The sequence below is a fragment of the Orcinus orca genome, chromosome 12 (genome assembly GCF_937001465.1).
Source record: "Orcinus orca chromosome 12, mOrcOrc1.1, whole genome shotgun sequence".
Taxonomy (NCBI): Eukaryota; Metazoa; Chordata; class Mammalia; order Artiodactyla; family Delphinidae; genus Orcinus; species Orcinus orca.
Window position 1 is genome coordinate 71472674 of NC_064570.1, and position 22510 is coordinate 71495183.

At 43.3% G+C, this 22510-nt stretch overlaps 1 protein-coding gene across 5 annotated transcripts in view; it reads left to right on the forward strand.

Moving 5' to 3' along the window:
* The first annotated feature begins 2535 nt into the window (after nucleotides 1-2535).
* Nucleotides 2536-22510, forward strand: part of UBE3D (ubiquitin protein ligase E3D) — a 317055-nt gene continuing 297080 nt past the window's right edge. For all 5 annotated transcript variants that reach the window (XM_033428545.2, XM_033428547.2, XM_033428546.2 and 2 more), the window contains exons 1-3: nucleotides 2536-2742; nucleotides 11734-11930; nucleotides 15518-15608. In XM_033428545.2, coding sequence (XP_033284436.1) covers nucleotides 2666-2742; nucleotides 11734-11930; nucleotides 15518-15608 — 365 coding nt within the window. In that variant the 5' untranslated portion in view covers nucleotides 2536-2665. The remainder of the gene's footprint in view (nucleotides 2743-11733; nucleotides 11931-15517; nucleotides 15609-22510) is intronic.

Consider the following 22510-nt stretch of genomic DNA (forward strand, 5'->3'; position numbering starts at 1 on the left):
GCAGGTGTTTTCCACGCGCCAGCCCCATCATGATGGGTGGAGAGATGGAGGGGATGCTAGGAGTTGAAAATAGCTTTTAAATATTATTTAAGTATTTGTTTAAATTGTTTAACTAATTGTTTAATTCCTCAATATTAAGGAACCCCAAGCACAGAGAGGTTAAAGATTTGTGAAGTTAGGAGACAAATGGTTGTTATCACATAAGGAGATATTTTCATTCTAGAACCCTAGAATCATGTTGTTACAAGAATTGCACCCTTTTGCCTGAAGTGTAGGGTGAAAAAATTGGTTGATTTCTTTTGCGAATGTGAAATACATGAATACATAAAATATAACAATTCTTAAAAATAATGAAACATCAATTATGAAGAGCATGCTGTGTTAAGAATGGTATATAGGGAGTTCCCGGATGGTCCAGTGGTTAGGACTGCATGCTTCCACTGCCGTGGCCCACATTCAATCCCTGGTCGGGGAACTAAGATCTTGCAAGACGAGTGGTCAACAAAGAAAAAAAAAAAGTTATATTTCAATATAATGTGTCAGTATTTAGGCACTTAATAGCTTTGAGAATTAAAGGTGGAAGGCATAAGGAGTCGAAATTGTGGAGGGAAATAATCAATAAACCAATATATCATATATATTAGGAAGAAAAAAAGAATTTTATTTAAGCCAAATTGAGGACTATAGCCTGGGAGACACAGATTGAAGAAGCACTTGAATTGTGTTCCACTGGACTACAAAATGGGGGCAGCTTATAAGGGCAAAAGGCCCAAAATTACATAAATTATTTGTCAAGCATTAGGATTGGAGCTGGCAGGAAGTATGGGTGCTTGTTACGTAAGGATTGGTTGGGGTCTGAAACGGTTGCGTAGTTACAAGGGGAGACCTTGAGACTATAAGTTTGCAGCTGGTAGCTGCTAGCAGATATTGTTCTGAGAATGGCTGGTGGTGTCCTTGAGTCTGATACAGTTCAGAAAATTAAGTTCTCAGTAATACAAGAACGTGTCTATGTCACAATGACCACCTTGGCTCCATTTGGAATGCCTGAACCACAGTTACTCCATTTTTTTTTAATGCATATTTTCTTTAATGGTTAAAGTAGATGCACGATGCATTTTTTTTTTTTTTTGGCCGTGCCAGGTGGCATAAAGTATCTTAGTTCCTAGACCAGGGAATGAACCCACGTCCCCTGCAGTGGAAGCACAGAGTCTTAACCACTGGACCGCCAGGGAAGTCCTCAATGCATACTTAATAGGCCACAAATAGGCTGTTTTGGTTATCCTAAAGTTCAAGTTAAACCTTGTATAAGCCAGAATGACTTCCCTATATCTTAATATGTGAAAATTTCTTCCATCAAAACCATCACGCCTCATCACCATTGAGATGAAATAGCAGTCAACTTAATTCTTTTAATTGTGTTACCTCCAGCCATGATTTTTAATTATTCTGATGGATACAGGAATTTGTGAGGCAAAACAATAAACTTTAAAAACTCCAAATATAGATTTTAGAAAAACTGTCTTAAACTAGTATCTCTAGGGACATGGCTTTATTATTTATTTGGAAAATCTTCAAATTAATACGTTTGGTGTGTGATAATTGTGACGTTGAAATGATAAAGTAGAAAATCAATAAACACGATTTTCTACATACAAGCAATCATTGTTTCTATTTTTTAAAGCTTCTTGTTTGAAAAGAATTTTCATTATAATACCACCATGGCCTTATATTTTAATATATTCCCATGATAAGTACTTACATTATATTAGATCCTTTTCTTTACTGGGTCAAACTTTCCAAAAACATCTTCTAGTAGCAATGATAGTACAACTTCCCTGAGTCAGTTTTTACTTTTGCAAAAGTGAAGAGCGGAAATGTACATATGGAGTCATTCTCATCTTCCTCTTTTCAAAAGTTATGGGAATGCTTGATCCTGTGCTTCATGATACTGGATTTAACCACACTCTCTTCTGCATAGATAACAGAAAACTTCTCACATTTTTGCAACCGTTTCCATCCTGGAGCGACTGGGTCTAAATTGAGAAGCAACGCCACGTCAGCCCTGGACATCTGTTGCCTCAGACAGAGCTACCAAACGGCCGACTAGCGTTCATTAAAAAACAAAAAAAAAAAAAACAAAAAACCAACCGTAGTTCATTAAAACAAAAACAAAAAACAAATCCAAGATACAGTGTGTTTGGGGTGGGGAGTTCGGCTCTCTGGCTTCCTGGGGACAGTGCCCGGCTATACCGACCCCTCTCCATCATCTCCCTCTCGTCCAGTCTCCTCCCTACCCACGCTACCCAAAACACTGCACTGGGGGTCTGACTTTGAAGGTCTTTTCCAGGGAGCCGGATGCATCAGGTGGCACCGTGGGAGGACACTTCTGGTCCTCCCCTCCCCCCCCCCGCCCATCTTTCTCCGCACTCAGACCCAAAGCCGGGATTTGAAACTGCCACGCCCCTCAGATGGAGTCCTCGCGGCGGCGCGCTCTTCTCCCGGCAGGTGGCGCTGTGGGCTGGCGGGCAGCCGACCTCCGGGTCCTGGAGGCCCGCGCCGCCCACACCGCCGCCGCTGCCGCTCCTGCTCCGGCTCGGGTCGCACGTGCAGCCCCTTTCCGGCCCTGGTGCCCGAGGTCGCTGGAGTCCCTAGCTGGGTGCCCGCCATGGCGGCGGCTGCGGCGGAGGCGCGCGTGTTCCTGGAAGTGCGGAGACGGCTGCAGAGTGCGCTGCTGATCCTGGGGTAAGGCGGGCGGTGGAGTGCGGGCTTCCAGGCGCAGCCTAGCTCGCTTTTCGGCTGCCCGGGCAGGCTCCGCCTCCCTCGGAAGGACGGGTTTTTGAATTTCTTTTTTCCAGTTGCTTAGAGCTTCTGGGTTACTCAAAGTGGAGTTGCTCGCCCCCGCGCGCGCCCCCAGTCCCCCCTCGGCTGGCAGTCTCAGCATCACCTGGGAACTTTTTAGAAATGCGTTGTCTTAGCTCCACATCGGCACTACTGAATCAGAACTTAGATTTTAACACGTTTCCCGGGATTCAGATGCACGATAAAGTTTGAGGATACCTAATGTACCACACCGTTGACAGTGCCCTGAGTTTCCAACAAAAGACTGCAAAAAATGTTTTGATTGCCTCTTTGGGATCCTCGTTGTAAGAAATCTGTTCCAATGTGAGAGCTTCCTGTTTTGTAAATAAACTCCGGTGTTATTTTTTCCTCCCCAAACTGTTCTCTATGCAAAGGAACCGACACGGTGGTTCAGTAAACGTGTATTCAGTGAACTACTAACCAAGGTTGCAGACTTCTTATTGGAGCTCATTCTTTTATTCATATTCGGAGTTCCAGTGAGAAGTCTGCACGCGTTTAACTTGCTATTCGTTACACAAACAAGAAACTGTTAGGAAAAGTGTTCTCTTTTTTTGGTTTGGTAGTATATGGGACCTCGACTGTTCCCTTGTGACCACTGTTTCAAACAGAGTAAATTAGACGTTAAAATCCTGAACGTTTTATTACACAGCACCACTCTGAGATAGACTAATGCTTAGCCTTCTCTTTTCCTGAAACCAGCCGGATGTCTGGTGTGGCAGTTTTGGATTTGGCCTGAGAACTGAATTCAATCCTAGCTTCTTCACCAGAGTAGAATCCTTTAATTTGAATGTTTTCAATTGTAAAATGGGGACGATGTTTATTACTCTTCTTTCTCTTTCTCCCCAGCGTCCTCCCCCGCCCTTTCTCAAATCATGAGTTCCAATAAGTGATGCACGTCCAACTCAAATTCACCTTGTGAGGTTATTTGGAGCCCACACCTTACACAAAACGAAACAAGACAACCTCCCTCCTTTCTCTCGTCAAAGGGGCCCTTCATGGTTCCCCTGGATAACTCTCCCTTTTCAGCAAGTTAAGAAACCTAACTTTGCTGGACTCCTGTTTTGTCCCTGGTGGTCTTTGGCTGTTGAACTCTACCACCAATTTCCCCAACCCTAAAAACAACCACTGTTCTGATTTCATTCAACAACGATTAGCTTGCCAGTTCTTGAACTATGTATAAATGGAGTCATACAATATGTACTTGTTTGTTTCCGGCTACTTTCCTTCAACGGTGTTTGCGAGATTCACGTTTCATCCATGTCATCGCATATATCAATAGGCCATTCTTTTTTTCCTGCTGAGTAGTTTTCCACTGTATGCATATATGACAGTTCATTTATCCATTCATCTATTGCTGGATATTTTGTGTGTTTCTAGAGCTTGCTTGTTATGAATAAAGCTGCCATACATTTTTTTTTTTTTGGCCACACTGTGCGGCTTGCTGGATCTTAGTTCCCCCACCGGGGATTGAGCCCGGGGCCCTTGGCAGTGTGAGCGTGGAGTCCTAACCACTGGACTGCCAGGGAATTCCCAAAGCTGCCATACATTTTTGTGTAAGTATTTTTGCTGGGTCATAGGGTAGACGGGGGCTTTACTTTATGAGAAACCATTGAACAGTTCTCCAAAGTGATTGTACCAGTTTACACTCTAACCAGAAAAAAATGAATTCTAATGGCTTCACATTCTTGTCTGCATTTAGTGTTGTCAGTCTTCGATTTAGCTATTCTGGTGGTATACAGTAGTATCTCATTGTCATTTTAATTTGTATTTCCCTGATTAATAATGTTGAGTACCTTTTCATTTGCTTTTTGGTCATTCATATATGTTCCTTTCTAATATCAAGCTGTTTGTCTTATTGTTGAATTTAAATAGTTTTTTATATAGTCTGGAAACAAGACCTTTTTCATTTATGCCTGTGAGTATGTGAATATTTTCTCCCAATCTGTAACTTTTCATTTTCTTAATTGTGTCTTTTGATGAACAGAAAATCTTAATTATTATGAAATCCAGTTTATTGCATTTTTTTCTTAATGATTAGTGTTTTTTGTGTCCTTAAGAAATCTTTGCCTACCTCCAGCTTGTGAGATTTTTTTCCTATGTTTATTTTCTAGGAGTTACATAGTTTTAGCTTTTACATTTAGGTCTGTGATTATGTCAAATTAGTTTTTGTATTTGGCATGCGGTAGGGGTCAAAGTTCATTGCTTTTCTATAAGGATGCCCAGTTGTTCCATCACCATTATTTAAAAGGCTGTCATTTCTTCCACTGATATAACTCAATGTCTTTGTCAGAAATCAGCTGACTATACTGTTTGCATGGTATGCCTTTTTCTACCCTTTTACTCTCAACTTGTGTCTTTATATGTAAAATTTTATAAGCATGTACTGAGTGGAGTTTTTTAAAATCCATTCTGAGAATCTCTGCATTTTAATTAGAATTTTTAGTCTATTTGCAGTTAATGTAAATGATATGATTTTTATTCTTTCCCTAATCTTTGTGTTTTTTTTTTTTTTTTGTGGTACTTGGGCCTCTCACTGTTGTGGCCTCTCCCGCTGCGGAGCACAGGCTCCGGACGTGCAGGCTCAGCGGCCATGGCTCATGGGCCTAGCCGCTCGGCGGCATGTGGGGTCTTCCCGGACCAGGGCACGAACCCGTGTCCCCTGCATCGGCAGGCGGACTCTCAAGCACTGCGCCACCAGGGAAGCCCTCTTCCCCTAATCTTAAAAGAACTGCTTCTAGCATTTCATCATTGGGTGTGATGATGTTGACTTTTGGCGAATCTGTTTGGTAGACTGCATAGTTCCTTTCTTTTTGTTTTAATAAATTTATTTATTTATTTTTGGCTGCGTTGGGTCTTCGTTGCTGCTCACAGCTTTCTCTGGTTGCGGAGAGCGGGGGCTACTCTTCCCTGTGGTGTGCGGGCTTCTCACTGTGGTGGCTTCTCTTGTTGTGGAGCTCGGGCTCTAGGCACGCAGGCTTCAGCAGTTGTGGCACGCGGGCTCAGCAGTTGTGGCTTGCGGGCTCTAGAGTGCAGGCTCAGTAGTTGTGGCGCACGGGCCCAGTTGCTCCACAGCATGTGGGATCCTCCCGGACCAGGGCTTGAACCCACGTACCCTGCATTGGCAGGCAGACTCCTAACCACTGTGCCACCAGGGAAGCCTCATAGTTCCTTTCTATTCCTAGTTTACTAAGGGTTTTCATCATGAATAGATACTGTGTTTTCCTTAATGATTTCTACCTGTATTGTGATGGTCATATTTTTTCCTTTAGTCTTTACTTCTGTGAATTGCATTAGAAACAGTCTATTTATATTAAGCCATCTTAGCATTCCTGGGATAAACCTTGGCCATTCATTTATTAAATTCACAGACGTTTACTGAGTTCCTATTCTAGGGCCCAAAACTCAGATTCTAGGTGCTGATTATATGGCTGTGAACACCACCAACAAAGCAAAGACAAAAATACTTGCTTTCATTGAGTTTACAGTTTAATGGTGGCAAGAGGGAGGCAGAAAATACACAAATATTTATATATGTTGTAGTGAATAGAGATATGTACCTAGCAGAAAATAAAACAGAAAAGGGGGTAGGGAAAAAAATTCCAACCCCTTATTCTGAATGAGAAAGCAACAGTGGAGCAATAAACTGAAAGGGGTGAGGTCTGGGACTGTATTATTCCCAGTGGAAGACTGTTGCCCTGTGAGAGAACAGAACGTATGAGGTGGTGCCTAGTTCAGAGAGATGTAGGTGGGCTGGTGAAGCACATAGTAAAGGGTCTTGCAGTGGTGTGCTGGAAAATGTTCAATGACCTGCTCTCCAGGAAAACCAGACAGACAAAAACATTCTTCCTGATTTGCAGCACTTACTGATTCCTGTGGTGGGAATACTTTCACCATAGATGATATCAAACTACCAAAGTGAGGTCAACTGGCTTGCAAAATGCCTGGAATGTTAACAATTGCCTCTAGTATATTACTGGGTCTTAGAGACCATTGAAAGGACCTTAGCTCGGACTCAGAGTTGAGATGTGAGGTTATTAGATAGTTCCGAGCAGGGTGTGCCACCTGAAGATTACAAGAGAATAGTGACAAAAGCCTCACATATAAAAAGTGTGGGCAGTTAGGGTCTCAAAAACTTTGTTTTGGAATAATCTCAAACTTGAGAGTAAGTTGCTGTCACTCCTGAATACGTTACTGTGGATTTCCTACAAATAAAGACGTTCTCCTACAAAACCAGCATGCAACACTCAAAATTGGGAAATATGTTACTGCCATCTTATACTCAGACCTTATTCAAGTGTTTCCAGTTGTCTACTTAACATCTGTAATACAAAGGAATCCAGTGCAGAATCATGCATTTCATCCTCATGTGTCCTTCGTTTTTCAATCTGGAAGAGGTCCTCAGTTTCCTTGACTGACACTTTCGAAGATTACAGCCCAGTTATTTTGTAGAATATTCCTCCATTTGGTTTTGTCTTATGTCTCCTCAAGATTACGTTCAGGTTATACATCTTTGGCAGGAATATCACAAAATTGACGCTGTGTTCTCATCGCATCCTCTCAGGTGGCACATGATTTTGATTTGTTCCATTCAAGTTCACGTTAACTTTGAGAACTTAAATAGGGTGGTATCTGCCAGGCTTCTCCACCATAAATTGCCCTTTATTTTCATTATCAATAAATATTAATTGTATTAATAATTCTTTTCATTATCAATAAGTATTAATTGAGACTGTGTAAATGCCCTGTTCCTCATCATACTTTCCTTTTACTCATTTATTTATTATTATTTTAAATTGAAGTATAGTCATTCATTTATTCATATCAGTATGGACCCATAGCTCTGTTTCATTCAGTGGGTTACTTTTTTTCTCAAATTATAACCAGATGTGGCCAGGGAGAGTCCCTTCAAGATGATTTCTGTGCTTTTTTGGTTTTTTGTTTGTTTGTTTTGACATTCTTTGATTTCTTCTTTACTTAGTTGCACAGCAAGATATGCCAGGCTCAGGCTCATCTCATTCTTTTCCTGTCCCAGCCCTGGATGTAGTTATTTTTCCAAGGAACGTGTTTTGTTTCATTTTTGTTCATTTTGTTTTTAAGTGGAAAATGACCTTTAGAAACCAAGATCTGGGCACAGAGTGTACTCATTACTATTGGCGTGTCACTTCTCCCAGACCCACTAGTAGACAGAACTAGAGTGTGTGTGTATGACATATGTATTGTGTTTATGTATGCATGTATATTGTGTGTTTCTAAATATATCATAATATACATACATATATATCTATATATATTACCGTATCTATTTATATGCATTGGAAACCATGACTTCACCCAGGTATTTTAGATTCTAGTCTACCACCATAGGATCCATTCTGGTTTTCTCCCTTTCCCTCTTTGTAGCTGTTCTCCCACGGTGAGAATCCTGGATTCCATTATCCTCATGACATGTATTTACTTGGTCAGCTCCACTCTATGCAATTAATCTTCCTCTGGCATCCTTTGCCACTTCCCTTCCCTCCTCTCAGTGTCGACACTCTCCTCACGTGCTTGGGCTCTGTTACGGACTGAATGTTTCTTTTCCCTCAAAATTCATATGTTAGGGCTTCCCTGGTGGCGCAGTGGTTGAGAGTCCGCCCGCTGATGCAGGGGACGCGGGTTCGTGCCCCGGTCCGGGAAGATCCCACATGCCGCGGAGCGGCTGGGCCCGTGAGCCATGGCCGCTGAGCCTGCGCGTCCGGAGCCTGTGCTCCGCAACGGGAGAGGCCACAACAGTGAGAGGCCTGCGTACCGCTAAAAAAAAAAAAAAAATCATATGTTAAAGTTCTACCCCGTGGTGGTATTAGGAGATGGGGCTTTGGGAGATAATTAAGTTTCAATGAGGTCATGAGTGTGGAGCCACTATGATGGGATTAGTGTCCTTATGGGAAGAGACACCAGGGCTTCCTCTCTCTGCCATGTGAGGATACAGTGAGAAGGCAGCCATCTGCAAGCCAGGAAGGGAGTCCTCCCCAAGAACTGCTAGCATCTTGATCTTGGACTTCCCAGCCTCCAGAACTAGGAGAAATAAATGTCCGTTGTTTAAGCCACCCATTGTGTGGTGTTTTGTTATAGGCACCTGAGCAGACTAAGACAGGCTCTGAAACTCCATGCTGAGCCGACCCCCACCTGCTGCTCACATTCCCTCCTTTCTCCTCTTGGAACCTGACGTCCTTGCTTGGTGGCCCTCCTCACCCTGCTGGGTTTCTCATATCTACCCCAGGCTTCAGTGGTTCTTCCACCCTTTCGAAGATACCTATCTTGCTTTGCCGTATGTAATTGGCTGCATTTTTCAGGAAGAGGAAGAGAGGAAAGCGTGGTATGGTAGAGGTGGGCAAGCAGGGGACTTAGGAACCCAGTGGTTTCCCTTGAGACGCTTCCAAGTGCCAAGTGCACAGTCTAGTTTGAAAATCACTGAAGTACCAAACTGAACAAATTGTGTATCTTTAGAGCAGTGGTTGGCAAACTACAGCCTAGGGGCCAGATCTAAGCTACGGCCTGTTTTGTTACAGTCTATGAGCTAAGAATGGATTTTATATTTTTCAAAGGGTCATTAGGAAGAAAAAAAAGTAGACTATGCCTCAGAGACCATATATGGTCTATAAAACCTGAAATGTTTACCATCTGACCTCTTATATAAGAAGTTTTCTGACATCTACTTTAGAGGATTATTATTTCTTAAACATCATTTCTGAAGACTAGACTTTTGACTCAAGAGTTTGAGTCTGTCTTCCCTGGAAAAGACTCAGGTTTGTTTTGTTTTTTTAATAATTTCTTTTTTAAAATTTAATTTAATTTTTAATTTTGGAGGACTTCCCTGGAAGTCCAGTGGTCAGGACTTCACCTTCCAATGCAAGGGGTGTGGGTTTGATCCCTGGTCATTGGGGAGCTAAGATCCCACATGCCTTGCTGCCAAAAAACCAAAACATAAAACAGAAGCAGTATTATAACAAATTCAATAAAGACTTTAAAAGTGGTCCACGTCAAAAAAATTTAAATAAAAAAAAATTTTTTGACCACGTTGCACACTTAGTTCCCTGACCAGGGATCGAACCCATGCCCTCAGCAGTGAAAGCGTGGAGTCCTAACCACTGGACCGCCAGGGAAGTCCCAAGACTCACGTTCTTGATATTCTGTATTGCCAATTAAGTGCAGATCTACACTCTTCTAATAGGAACTAGCCAGAAAGTAGTTTTAAAATTTTCTAAGGCAAAAAGAGGAGGCCTGACCAAGATTCACACCTGAACACACGGTATGACCTCTCTACTTGGATGACATGCAAGTGGATGGCCCACCTTCTGCACTTCAGTGACACTGAGTGGATGGCCTGCTCTTGCTGTCAGCACTTAAGAGGGGGATCCAGGTGCTTTGCTCCTCTGGTGCAATGCTGAGCATATTTCAACTTCATAGGAGTATCATCTCTATATGTCTTCATACCCTTCTGTACTTTTGGTGCCTGGTGGACAGCAACTGTGTTTTACTGTATTGCCTGCACCAAGTGATTTGTGTTTGTCGTGGACTGGGTTAGTAAGTCCTTTCATGTCTGGTATTCGTACATCACTAGATTGTTTTCTTCATTATTTGTTTATTCTTAAAATCGACAAAGTTTTTTTCTCCTGTACCTTTTGTTTTATGTAATCCTGGCTTCCTTATCAAAATCCTGTATATCAAATACCAATGCTTTACTCTAATTTACTGTAAGTAAAGTAAAACATTGAAATGCTGGTCTCAGAAGCAAGAATATGTCACTAACTCATCCATTCATTATTCACGTAACATTTACTTAGTGCTTGGCCTAGGAGAGTCGCTGCCCCCCTCCACGTGCTTCCATAGTCCCCTGTATTATGAATAAGTGCAACGTACTTTTAATGCTCCCTTGATCATTCCTGTTTACTAGCCTGTCCCCTGCTTGGGGGTGTGGGGTGCAGAGGAAATATCTTGTTAATTGTTGTATTCCCAGTACCTGGCACATGGTAGAACTCAAAAAAGGTGTGTTGAGTGAGTGAATGAAGGTCGAAATCATGCTAGGATCAAGGGACGCAAAGGTGAATAAGCCACCGTCTTACGCTGCCTTGTTGAATTCTCTGGCCAAAAATACTTTGATGGGGCTTCCCTGGCGGCACAGTGGTTGAGAGCCCGCCCACCGATGCAGGGACACGGCTTCGTGCCCTGGTCCGGGAGGATCCCACATGCCGCGGAGCGGCTGGGCCCGTGAGCCATGGCCGCTGAGCCTGCGCGTCCGGAGCCTGTGCTCCGCAACGGGAGAGGCCACAACAGTGAGAGGCCCGCGTACCGCAAAAAAAAAAAAAAAAACTTTGATGAGCAAGTGCGTGGTGCATGACAGACTAGCATTCCATTGTGCTGGTTTGCAGAAGCTGAAGTCAGGGAGACTGGTGGGAGGGAAGAGTCGGGGTGGGGAAGCGAAGTAGCAGGCTGTGCGGCAGATCCTGGAGCAGCCCAGGGGGAGGTCCGGGCTGGAGTAGATGGAGGAAGCACTGAGGTAGAGGAGAGAGCCGGCACTCAGGATCATTGGCAGTGGGAAAGAGTACATGCTTAAAAATGCATCGTTACCATAAAAAACGAAGAAGCAAGAATGAAAAATATGTCTCTGAACTTTCTTGTTAACGATGACAGCGAAAAGTACTCTCTGACCTCATCTAAACCTAGTATAGATTAGTTTCCTTTACGACCAGTTCACTGCTGTTTTTCCAGGGCAGTGACTAAATTCAGGGCCCTTATTGAAGAGGAACAGAGAGCTCCTTGGCCGTTTTTGTTTCTTTCATAATGTGGCTTTCATCAATGAGAAATAATTTCTTGTGTGTTATTTTTAATTCCCAGCGTTCCAGACGAAGGAGGTCTGCCCATGGATGTTTGCATAACGCCGACCTCGCTCCGGGTGAAAAGCCCTGGCGGCTGCACGGAGCTCTGGCTGCCAGCAGGGGTCAGGCTTGTCCCGTCCTCCTGCCGTGGGCTGCGGCACGTGGCCGGGGACGGGCTGCACCTGCGGCTGCAGGCGCGGGCGGAATTCTGCACAAGTGAGTAGTGCTGGCGGTCCTGTTTCTGCATTTGTTTTTTCATTATAAATCAAAGGTGATTTTTTTTTTTCCTTTGAAAGGTTGAACTTTTCCCAGGTGAAAATCACTGCTCATCAGCTGCATAGAATGAGCTGGGGGTCCAGAAGATGTGTTTTTTGCCAGCTCTGCCCATTATTAGCTGCATGTAATTGAACATGTTACTTAACCTTTCTGAGGCTTTGTTTCTTTGGGGTTTTTTTTAAAGTGTTTTGTTTTGTTTTCCTAGTAGCCTGCACTTTTTTTTTTTTAGAGCAGTTTTAGGTTCACAGCAAAATCGAGCAGAAGGTACAGAGATTTCCCACATACTCTCTGCTTTGTTTCTTTAATTGTAAAAAACCTGGCTCACAGAGTTGATAGGAAGATGAAATCAGATGGCAATCGTGCAAGACCTGGTTGATATTAAAGCATTACGTAGAAATTCATTCATTCAACAAATATTAGCTCATTGATCTAGGTGCTGGGGTACAGAGGTGGGCAAGCTAGGAAGGTCTCTGCCCTCATGGGGCTTAAGATTCTAATCAGTGGGAACAGGTAATGAACACACAAGTTATTTGGATACAGAGGTAAGTGCTGTGGGCAAAGTAAAGCAGAGTAATGGAATAGGGCGTGACTAGGGGCAGATGAGGGTCAGGGAAGGCCACTCTGAGAAAGCATTGTTTGACCAGAGAACTGAATGATGGAAATGATCGCATCCATTAGGGACATTTAATTAATTAATTTAATTAATTTATTTTTGGCTGTGTTGGGTCTTCATTGCTGAGCGCGGGCTTTCTCTAGTTGCGGCTGGCGGGGGCTATTCTTCGTTGTGGTACATGGGCTTCTCATTGTCGTGGCTTCTCTTGTTGCGGAGCACGGGCTCTAGGCGCGCGGGTTGAGTAGTTGTGGCACACGGGGTTAGTTGCTCCGCGGCATGTGGGATCTTCCCGGACCAGGGCTCGAACCCGTGTCCCCTGAATTGGCAGGCAGATTATTAACCACCGCGCCGCCAGGGATGTCCGGGACATTTCTAACTAGAGGGAGCAGTACATACAGATTCTGAAATTGAGTTTGATGCATCATTCGACTTTGATTGTTGCTATGCCTGTGATACTTCCAATATTTTGTTGTTGGCACGTTGATTCAGAAAGGCAGTAGAAATGTTTCCCGCAATAATTTATCGAATGACCTCACTGGTTCATTGCCTCTTTGCCATGTGAATGATATGCTTCGGAGGATTAAAAATGATGTCAAAAGGGGAAACGGAGGCTGTAACAGCTGGATGTGATACTCGTTCTCAGAGAAGGATTATAGTTCTTATAGATGCACTTGATTTCCCTGTTGCCTCATGGATGCGAAGGCTTTCATCTGCATTTCTCCATGCAGCCCCAAGGGCGGTCAACAGGATTGTACTGAAGAGCTGCTTAGGAGTTGTCAGGTGTTCCCTCGCATCTCTATCCTGGCTTTTGAAAGGAAAGAGAAGTAGAGGGAGCTCCGTTCCTTTTTTGTTGGAGAATGATTGTGCTTAAGTGCTGGATTAGTGAATAACTAGTCTGAGTTGATCAGGGTTGGTTTGAGGAAAGAAATGTCCTGGGGCTGAAGTGGCATAGGATAAACCTAAGAATGACTGTTGGAATAACCATGGAAAGAAGAATGGGGCCATCAAGATGGGAGATAGATGCTCTGAGGGTACCACATGATGGGCAGGGGAAGTGTTGTTTCAGGGAAGAAGCCTTGGGAGTCTGGCTCCTGTGATGTCATCACCTGTCTTTAGCGATGCTGAACAGTACCCAGAGCAGGAATCTTGGGTCACATCAGGAAACTGGAGAAAGGCAGGCGTGAAAGCCACAGTGGAGCGTTTTCAGATCTTCTGCTGGTTTTCTGGGACCATGATTTTAGGTCCTATAATGAGGAGGTACAGAGACCTTCCAGAGACAGAATTGGTATGTTGCCTACCCGTATTCTATAACAGTTAAATAGCAAAACTTGAGCCATTTTAAAAAATTTAAATCAGCAAACATTACTGTCTAGTTTTAACTGTTGGAAAAAATAAATTGCTGTGTGTTGGTTTGCATCTGTTGTTGGCATTCATGGGTCTCCAATTTCTTTACATTTTTAACACATATTTTACTCAACAGTCTGAAAAGGAAAAACATTCAAAGCCCTGTTCTGCAGTGCATGAAGGGGTATGCAAAATAGATTCCTCAGTATTTAATTGCTTTCGTGCTTTCCGCATAATAGGTGGTGAATAAATATTTGCCGAATGAATAAATATCAAATAGGTGCATACTGATGTAAACTGGAATCAAAATCTGTGGTAGGAAGCGAGTCTTAACATTTATAGCATTCAATCTGTGTTTCAGGGTTTTTACAAAGTTGACTTTTCAACTATAAGAATGCTCTTTTAAGGACTACAGTAGACATATTGTTACACTGTTTTGAATGCATAGGTCAGACGTGACCTTTGACCCAGAACTGGCTGCAGTAAAATCTGATGTAGTACCAGCATTGGATTCATCCCCAGGTGGCAGCGCTTCCCAGGATGCCCCTGGATCAGAAGGTTCTGACTTGAACCTGAGCCTGCATCATGCTGGGTGAGCAGCAGAGGGCAGTGTGTCACTGAAAATTTGTTTATTGGTTCTGAAAAGAACATTTTGGATGTCTTACCCAGGTCTACTTATTATCTGCTCAGAGCTAAAGAATACTGTTTGTTTCACTTTAGTGCTACAGGGCAGTCCTAGAAATTAAACAGAAGAATTTTTAACTCTAAGGCTTAAACTTTTCTCACATCAATTTTTTTTTAATCTTAGAATATAAAGTAACATAAGCCAAATTCAAATTGCTTGATTCTAATGGATATAACCTCATTTCTTCAGACTTTTTTTTAATAGACAAATATTTTTGTAGGTTTGGATTTTGTTTTTCGGGATTTTTTGGAAATGAAAGTTTCCTTCATGAATGAAATAATGGAAACTAAGGAAACATACTGTCTTATACTGCTCTTTCGTATACTATGGGACATATATGTTTTCCCAGAGCTTTAATCAGAAATTGAGTTTCACTCTTGGAAGATGGAACTCTTCTTAGGAGCCGTTTCATTCCCCGGGACCTGCCCAATAAAGACCAATTTCAAGATTGATTTTGTTTGTACGTACTGGTAGGATGCCAGAGCGGACATCAACCTCGTTTCAATCGAATTAAATTTAAGAAGTCTGTTTACCAGCAGTCACAGTGATGAAAAACTGTCCCTAAGCATAGCAGAGGAAATAGCTCCTTTTCTCTCATCCTTAATGTTGGTATTTGCAGAATGAGAGAAATAACGAGTTATCTATGTGACACAGATCATTTAGGGCAATACCTAACTGAAACATGTAGCAAAATCTGTTTTTGAAAACGCTTCCCAATATTTGCTTCTGCTTGAGTCATCAGATAATACTAACTAAATGGGTACTTCTGGGTAGATCATAAACAGTGCTTATTGGTGGTAATTTATTGCGGCTCTTAAACTCTTAAGTATGGTAATGGATTTGTCCCAAACCGCTAAGATTTGCTGTTTCCTTGATTTCCTCTAGAACTGATCTCAGTGTTTAATCAAAGCTCCCAAGCCCAAGAATGTTGCACGTTTTATTGCCAGTCCTGCGGTGAAATCATCATGAGGAACAGGTAAGGAACACAGTCAACACTGGTTCATCCTGTGCCTGGCAATGGCTTTTCTCTTTTTCTATCAGAATTTTTGAAGGAACTGCCAAGGGAGCAGTCTGTGGCCTTCAAATGAGAGCCACAGACTCAATGTCACTTTGAACCAGACCAGCCCCCAAACGCTCCAGCAATCACGGAGCAGCTAGATTTTCTCCAGCTGACAAAGGGGAAAAATAGGATGCTGGCTTTGAGGGAGGAAGGCTTATCTTGGTGGAATAGCCGGTAGAGATAGGCCCCTCTCCTCTGAAAACAGACACGGCATCTGTCACACGTTTTAGCCATCATTCTGGTGAATAAACTTCTGCCACATTAAGTGAATTTTCTAAATAACAGAAGCTTTTGCAGCACAATTTTGTACTTGAACTATTTCTATTAGTGCCTTTCTAAAATCCATTTCCGGTTTCCCTGCTTATTAAAACAGCATATAAAGCACAAATCAACCTTCTCTTGATGCTTAGGTTAATGCTGTCACCTGCCTTCGAGGTGTGTTGTGATTACCCCATTGAGAGGGGAAGGGCCCTTTGCTGTATTCTTTGTATCCCCATGTTGTCTCTTTTAATTATTTTTCCATCCTCTCCTCCTGTCAGCCTCTTTGTTTCCTGGGCACAAACCCTGCTCTCTGAATTTTCTAATCACTCATAGGCTGGAAAGACAGAGCAAACCCTTATTATCGTTAACCATATTTTTTTTACTTTATGTGTTTTTGGCTGAGTTGGGTCTCTGTTGCTGCTCGCAGGCTTTCTCTAGTTGCGGCGAGCAAGGGTTGCTCTTCGTTGCAGTGCACGGGCTTTTCATTGCGGTGGCTTCTCTTGTTGTGGAACATGGGCTCTAGGTGCGCACAGCCTTCAGTAGTTGTGGCTCACAGGCTCTAGAACGCAGGCTCAGTAGTTGTGGCACGCCGGCTCAGTAGTTGTGGCATATGGGCTTAGTTGCTCCGTGGTATGTGGGATCTTCCCAGACCAGGGCTTGAACCCGTGTCCTCTGCATCGGCAGGCGGACTCTCAACCACTGCGCCACCAGGGAAGTCCCTGTTGACAATATTTAAAGGAAGAATTTCGAGCTCTTTGTTGGACGGGTTTCCTTGGAGACGTACATGAGACCCCTCCTCCCCCAGTGTTCCAGGTCTCCATGGAGGGATTCAGCAGATCTCTGCTGGGAGCCTTTCCTGAACCCTGGGCTGGCTTATGTGCTCCTTGGAGGTTTATTCGCCTGTCTTCCCGCTTAAACTGTAGGCTTCGGGTGCGGGATAGTCCTACGCATATTACTCCTCACTCGTATTTAGGGTGCAGTGTTGTGTAGTGGCTGGTAGTACAGACCCGGAAGCCAGCCTGTCTGTGTTTGTGTCCACCAGTTACTAGCTGTGACCCTGGGGAAGTTACTTAACCACTCTGTGCCTTCATTTCTTTTTTTTATTATTACAAAAATATAGATAACAATAAGAGCTACCCCCATAGGGTTTGGGGGAGGAGCGAATGAGTGTAACTGGTAAGCATTCAGTATGTGGTATTTCCTGCTGTAATTCTTACTCTTATCACCATCTTCCTCATCACCGCCCCCAGCAGCAGGCTCGCTGCCCGAGGAAGAGTGCATTCTCTATAAATTCTTGCCAGGTTGACTCGAGTAAACGTTAGGGTGCTTAGCACAGGCTCCGGACGCACAGGCTCAGCGACCATGGCTCACGGGCCCAGCCGCTCCGCAGCATGTGGGATCTTCCCGGACCGGGGCACGAACCCGTGTCCCCTGCATCGGCGGGCGGACTCTCAACCACTGCGCCACCAGGGAAGCCCCATCAGCCTCTCTTGCTTGCTCTCTGATTCCTGGCAGCATCCCGGGTAGATGAGATCGTGGAAAGTTATGCTGGTGTAAGTGGGGGGCTTGTGAGCAGGGCACCCTCTGAGTGATTATCTTGGGGAAGCCACGGGGTGACTCTGAATCTGCAGGGGAGGGAGAACGTCCTCACTCAGGTTCCCTAAGGCTGAGGTGGCCACACTGTCAGGGATAGGCCCGCTTGAGCCTGGAAGGTCCAGAGCATCCCAGGTTACCCTGGAGTTTAACCAGGACAGTTTTCCTTCTCTCAGTCTATTTCTGGCTTTAGTTTAACTCTCAGACGCAGTTTCTGAAACATGTGTGCCTCTACAACAGCGAGAGACCTGGAAGTCACAGAGGAGCGAGTTTACTAGAGTAACGGACTTCCCTGGTGTGCTTGGACTGAAGGATGTGCTCGTTCATCATTGGCTGATACTGCATCTTCTGTTTGGTGTCAGTCCTGTTTATGACCCTGGACTTGAGAGCTCGGAGGGCTTAGAGGCTGACACTGGAAGGCTGTACGCACTCTCCCGAATCCCGACCTTCGGGAGGCCGTGGGGTGAGAGGCAGAGCGGGAGAATGGGACCTGGGTTTGAACTCCAGCTTTACCGTCACAGGCTGGGGAACTTTGTCCACGTCACCTCAGCTTCTTCTTATGTAGATGTTAAGACGGCCTAGTTTCCTAACTTGTGAAGAGGATAAAGGCTCTTACCTTTAAGGCTGTAACATATATAATAGTAAATACTCGACAAGCTCTTTTTAGTTGGCTCTCCAGCCTCCCTCCACCCCCTTTTCCATAATTGGCCTTATTGGCAAGCTAGCAGATTATCTAGTACAGTGTTTCAGGCCTTTTTGATTCAGGACTCCTTATTTTTGAGGGGTGCCAGGGAAATGACCCCCTCTCTCCCTTTTTCTTTGCGAGAAGGTCCACAGTGGACGTGACTTAGGCCTTGCTCACTTCACAAGGCTTCCCTGGACGCCTTTGCCTATCACACATGTGCGCCTGGCACCTGGGGGCCTCTTGAGCAATGCGGAGAAATCCTTAGTAGGCGACGGAAGGCTTTGCTTCCATTTCACTCTTAGGCAGCAGGCCCCGTGGCTCTCTGTTTGATGGAAAGACATGCTTCCTCCTGTGTCTGCAGAAGGATGTCATGCTGACTGTTTGCATCAAGCCCAGTGGTCTTCTCATTTCTCCCTCAGTTACCTGTGCCACGCAGGTGGTAAGGACATCTGTGCTTGTTGAGTAGAAAGTAAAACCAAAGGTATTTCAAAGGAGGCTTGTATGTGCTGTAATCAACTCATTGTCGGCGTCCTTTTCAGGAAGGCATCTTGGAGTATGGTGGTCTGTCTTAGCAGGAGCTCTTGTATTGGGAGCGATGGAGCCGAGTTAAGATCTGCTTAGCGGCTAGCCTTTTATCTGGGAACAAGTCACTTTGATTCTCAGTTTCCTCATCTGCAAAATTCGGAGGTTCAATTAGATAGACCTGTAAGAGTCCTGCCAGCATGAAAATTCTGTGCTTAGTCAACCTCGAAAAGTTGCACCTTGAGTTCTGTGAATCATGATTATTTGGATAGTGCAAGACTAATGCTTGTTACTTTTTTTTTTAAATGAAAAAGATTCTTGTCAAGCAAATTATAGGTGCAGAAGACTGTTTAACCTATTAAGACTCATTAATGGCTTTTAATACTTACTAGCACCGGGGTGCATGAAATCTGCTAATTACAGCAGTCTTTTTTCCTTCATTCAGAATCACACGTTCCTAGCCATTTGTTTGGTTGTTTGAGAATAATGCCTTGTTTCTTTACAATAAAATTCTCCAATTTGCATTCTTACCAGTTCAGCAGAGTTTTTCTGTAAAAATTGTCCAAACATATACAATTTTTGATCATTCTCTTGTTAACAGTCCCTAATATCAAGCAACAATAATAATAAAATTTAGTTCATTGTGATCAGTCTCAGAAACAGCTGAATGGTCGTTGTGTTTGGAATTTGTTATGTCTTTTAGAAATAAATTCATGTCAGACTTGAATTATATCGGTTGGCCAGACTTTGAAACATCAGCCTGATTTTCAGTCGTTGGAGAGGTCTCCCAAGGTCTCTGGAAAGGCCCTCCTGGTTCCACCTGCACCGGCAGAGCTGGGTGTCAGCCCAGCAACTATGAGGGCATTGAAACTCTAGCAGGTAACAAGCAGAATGGACTTAACGGAAACATAAGAGATGTCAGAATATCCAACTAGTTGGTTGGTCCATTTGACAGACCAGCTATTATCGTAGTCTGAAAACAACTACTCCTATGCATAGTCACTTTTCTGTGAAAGAGAACAAAGAGGTGAAAAGAGAGAATAGGCACACACTGAATTATTGGTAACATTGTACAAACTTTTGGAATAAATAATAATGCCAGCTTATCTATAGTCTAGTGGCTATATTTTGAGCTTTAGATATTTGATCTTTTTCTTAAAATTCTTATTGCCCACTTGGTTCTAATCCAATGTGAAATCTCTGTATTAGCGTTGTTAATATCACTGATTAATGGTTGATTTGAAAGTTAAGGCATTTCATTTTCTTGTCTGTGTTTAAGTTTTAAATAAACACCATCAATCAATAACGTTTATTAAAGTTGTGCATTTTTAAATGTAGTAAAATGGATACTCTTCAACATTAGTGGTAGATCTTTAAATTGATCATTTTTTTTTCTGAAGGCAATTTGGCAATACGAACTAAAAGACTAAAAATTGTTTATACTCATTGACCAAGTTTAAAAAAATAAATAAAATAAAATTGTGCATTTTAAGTTTTTTTCCCCCAGAGCTTATGCTTAAGATACGTTAAAAATAACTAAAACATTTAAATTAATTTAAAGCATGTGTTGCTGTTCATCGTAGAATCTTAAGCTGAGAGAATGTTCAAGAAATCATTTCACTCTTTCTCTGAGCTTCAGCAGGTTTTTACGTAAAAACTACCTTGAAAAAAATGTGGTATCTATTTTCTTTTGAAAGTTCTCTTGGGAAGTAGATCATATCAAAGTTTCAGGGTTTTCGATAGATACACTTTCAGGAGAGCTGTGATTAAAATACATCTTTTGTTCTTAAAGGTTTTATGTTTTTTCAAAACATCAGAAAATTTCTTTCGGCTGTAAAAACACTTTTATCTTTGCAATGACTTGTGAATTAGGCTCTTTCTTGCTCGATGTCTTACGTAGATAGCTATGGGGTATAGTATAGCTTTTATTCACCGGGATACAGGGTCAAGTTAAGTCTGCAATATCACGTTGTGTGCGAATGTGCAGCAACGCTCCCAGATCTCTCTAAGTCTCAGCGCAGTTTCATTTCTGATCATGTATGAGGTTTTGACATTGCTTCCTTTGACACTGTATTGAGCATCTGTTTATTGGCACTACGTGCAGAATGTCAAGGGACAGAGAATCTTAGTGATGGAGAAGATCTAGGAGCCTGTTTAGGCCCAACTCTTACTCTAAACAGGCACCTTTGTTTGTCTTCCTCCTAATCTTTTTAAAAATTCAAATCCGACCTATCACTCCCGCACCTTAAATTCTGTGATGCTCCCCAACTATCTGTAGAACCAGGTTCCCGCCCCTTAGGTTGACGTGTCACACCCCATGTCGTCTGTACCATCCCACCTTCCCTGTCCCCTTTACTGACGTTCTGTGTTACCAGGAGAGGGAATATATTCCAAGGGAGAGAGTTAGTTTGGAGTCTGGAAGACCTGGGCTATGATCCTGCCTTTTTTCATCAGCTCTGACTCTGTGAACTTGTAGAGATTATTTAACATTTCTGAGCCTCCCTTTCCTTCTCTGTGACAGGGGAATGGAAATTCTCATCTCACAAAGTTGTAGTAAGCATTACATGGAATAAAGTGTGGGTGGTGCCCACCTGAGGTTTTCTTAAGTTCAACTAAACGTGCAGACTCACAACACTACCACTGGCCACGTTTCTCGCCTTCGGGGCAGTGGCAGGAGTTCCCCTCAGCAGAGGACCTGCAGCAGTTCAAGCAAATGACAGGTCACATACCCCTCTGGGGACTCTTGTCTCCCCATGTGACACGGTTCCAGGTACAAAGTGCAAGATTCATATCTGGCAGGTGCAGGAGCTACCCTGAGAAGAAGCCTCATGCCCTAAACAGCCAGTAGCTCTTGTGATAATCCTTTGGCATGGTTTCTAGTGTTCCCCACGAAGACCTACATTCAGGGAAGTTTAAAGCACGGCATCCTCATCTAATATTTACAGCTCATTGAAACGTCTTCCTAGTCCAGATGCAATAGACCAATCAAGGATCCTTTTTACCATAGTCAGTGTTGCCTAGCAATGTAATCAATGCCTACCATCTACCTGGCTTCCAGGGTAACAGGTCTAGGTGGTTAAACCGAAGGTCGGATTCTCAAGCAAAGGAAAATATTTGTTAACCCTTCCATCTGAGTATGCTGCAGACCCAACCAGTGGCCTCACATGTTATAGTTATCAACGCTCGTTTATTTAAGAGCTTACACTATGAGTCAGGCACTGTGCCTGACACTGGGACTCCAGTGGCAAGTTAAACATATATGGTGCCTGTCTTCATATTGTTTCCTACACCTGTGATGCCCTTAGTCCCTTTCAATGCCTGGAGAACTCCTGTTCATCCTTCAAAGGTCTGCTCAGATGTTACCTCTTCTCTGAAGTCCAGCGGCACTCTACTTCCCTAGCACTTTGTACATGTCGCCCTGAATTCATGGATTGGTTTTGCGAGTCCATGAATCCCCTAAAGTAATATGCAGATTTTGTGTGCAGGTGGGAATGTATGTTTGAAGAAAGGGGCTAACACTTTCATCGGATTTTCAAAGGGGTCTGAGCCATCGCCTCCCTTTCCCCCCTCAACTCCCAAGCATTTAGAACTGCTGCTCTGTTATGAGCATTTATTATATTCTGGTTTTGGTATTTGTTCATAGATGTATGTTTCCCACTAGAATGTGAATACCTTGACAAAGGGACTGTATGTACTAATATTTTGTGTCAGCAGAACGCCTGACTCCTAGTAGTAGACTTTTAGAAAGTATATGTTG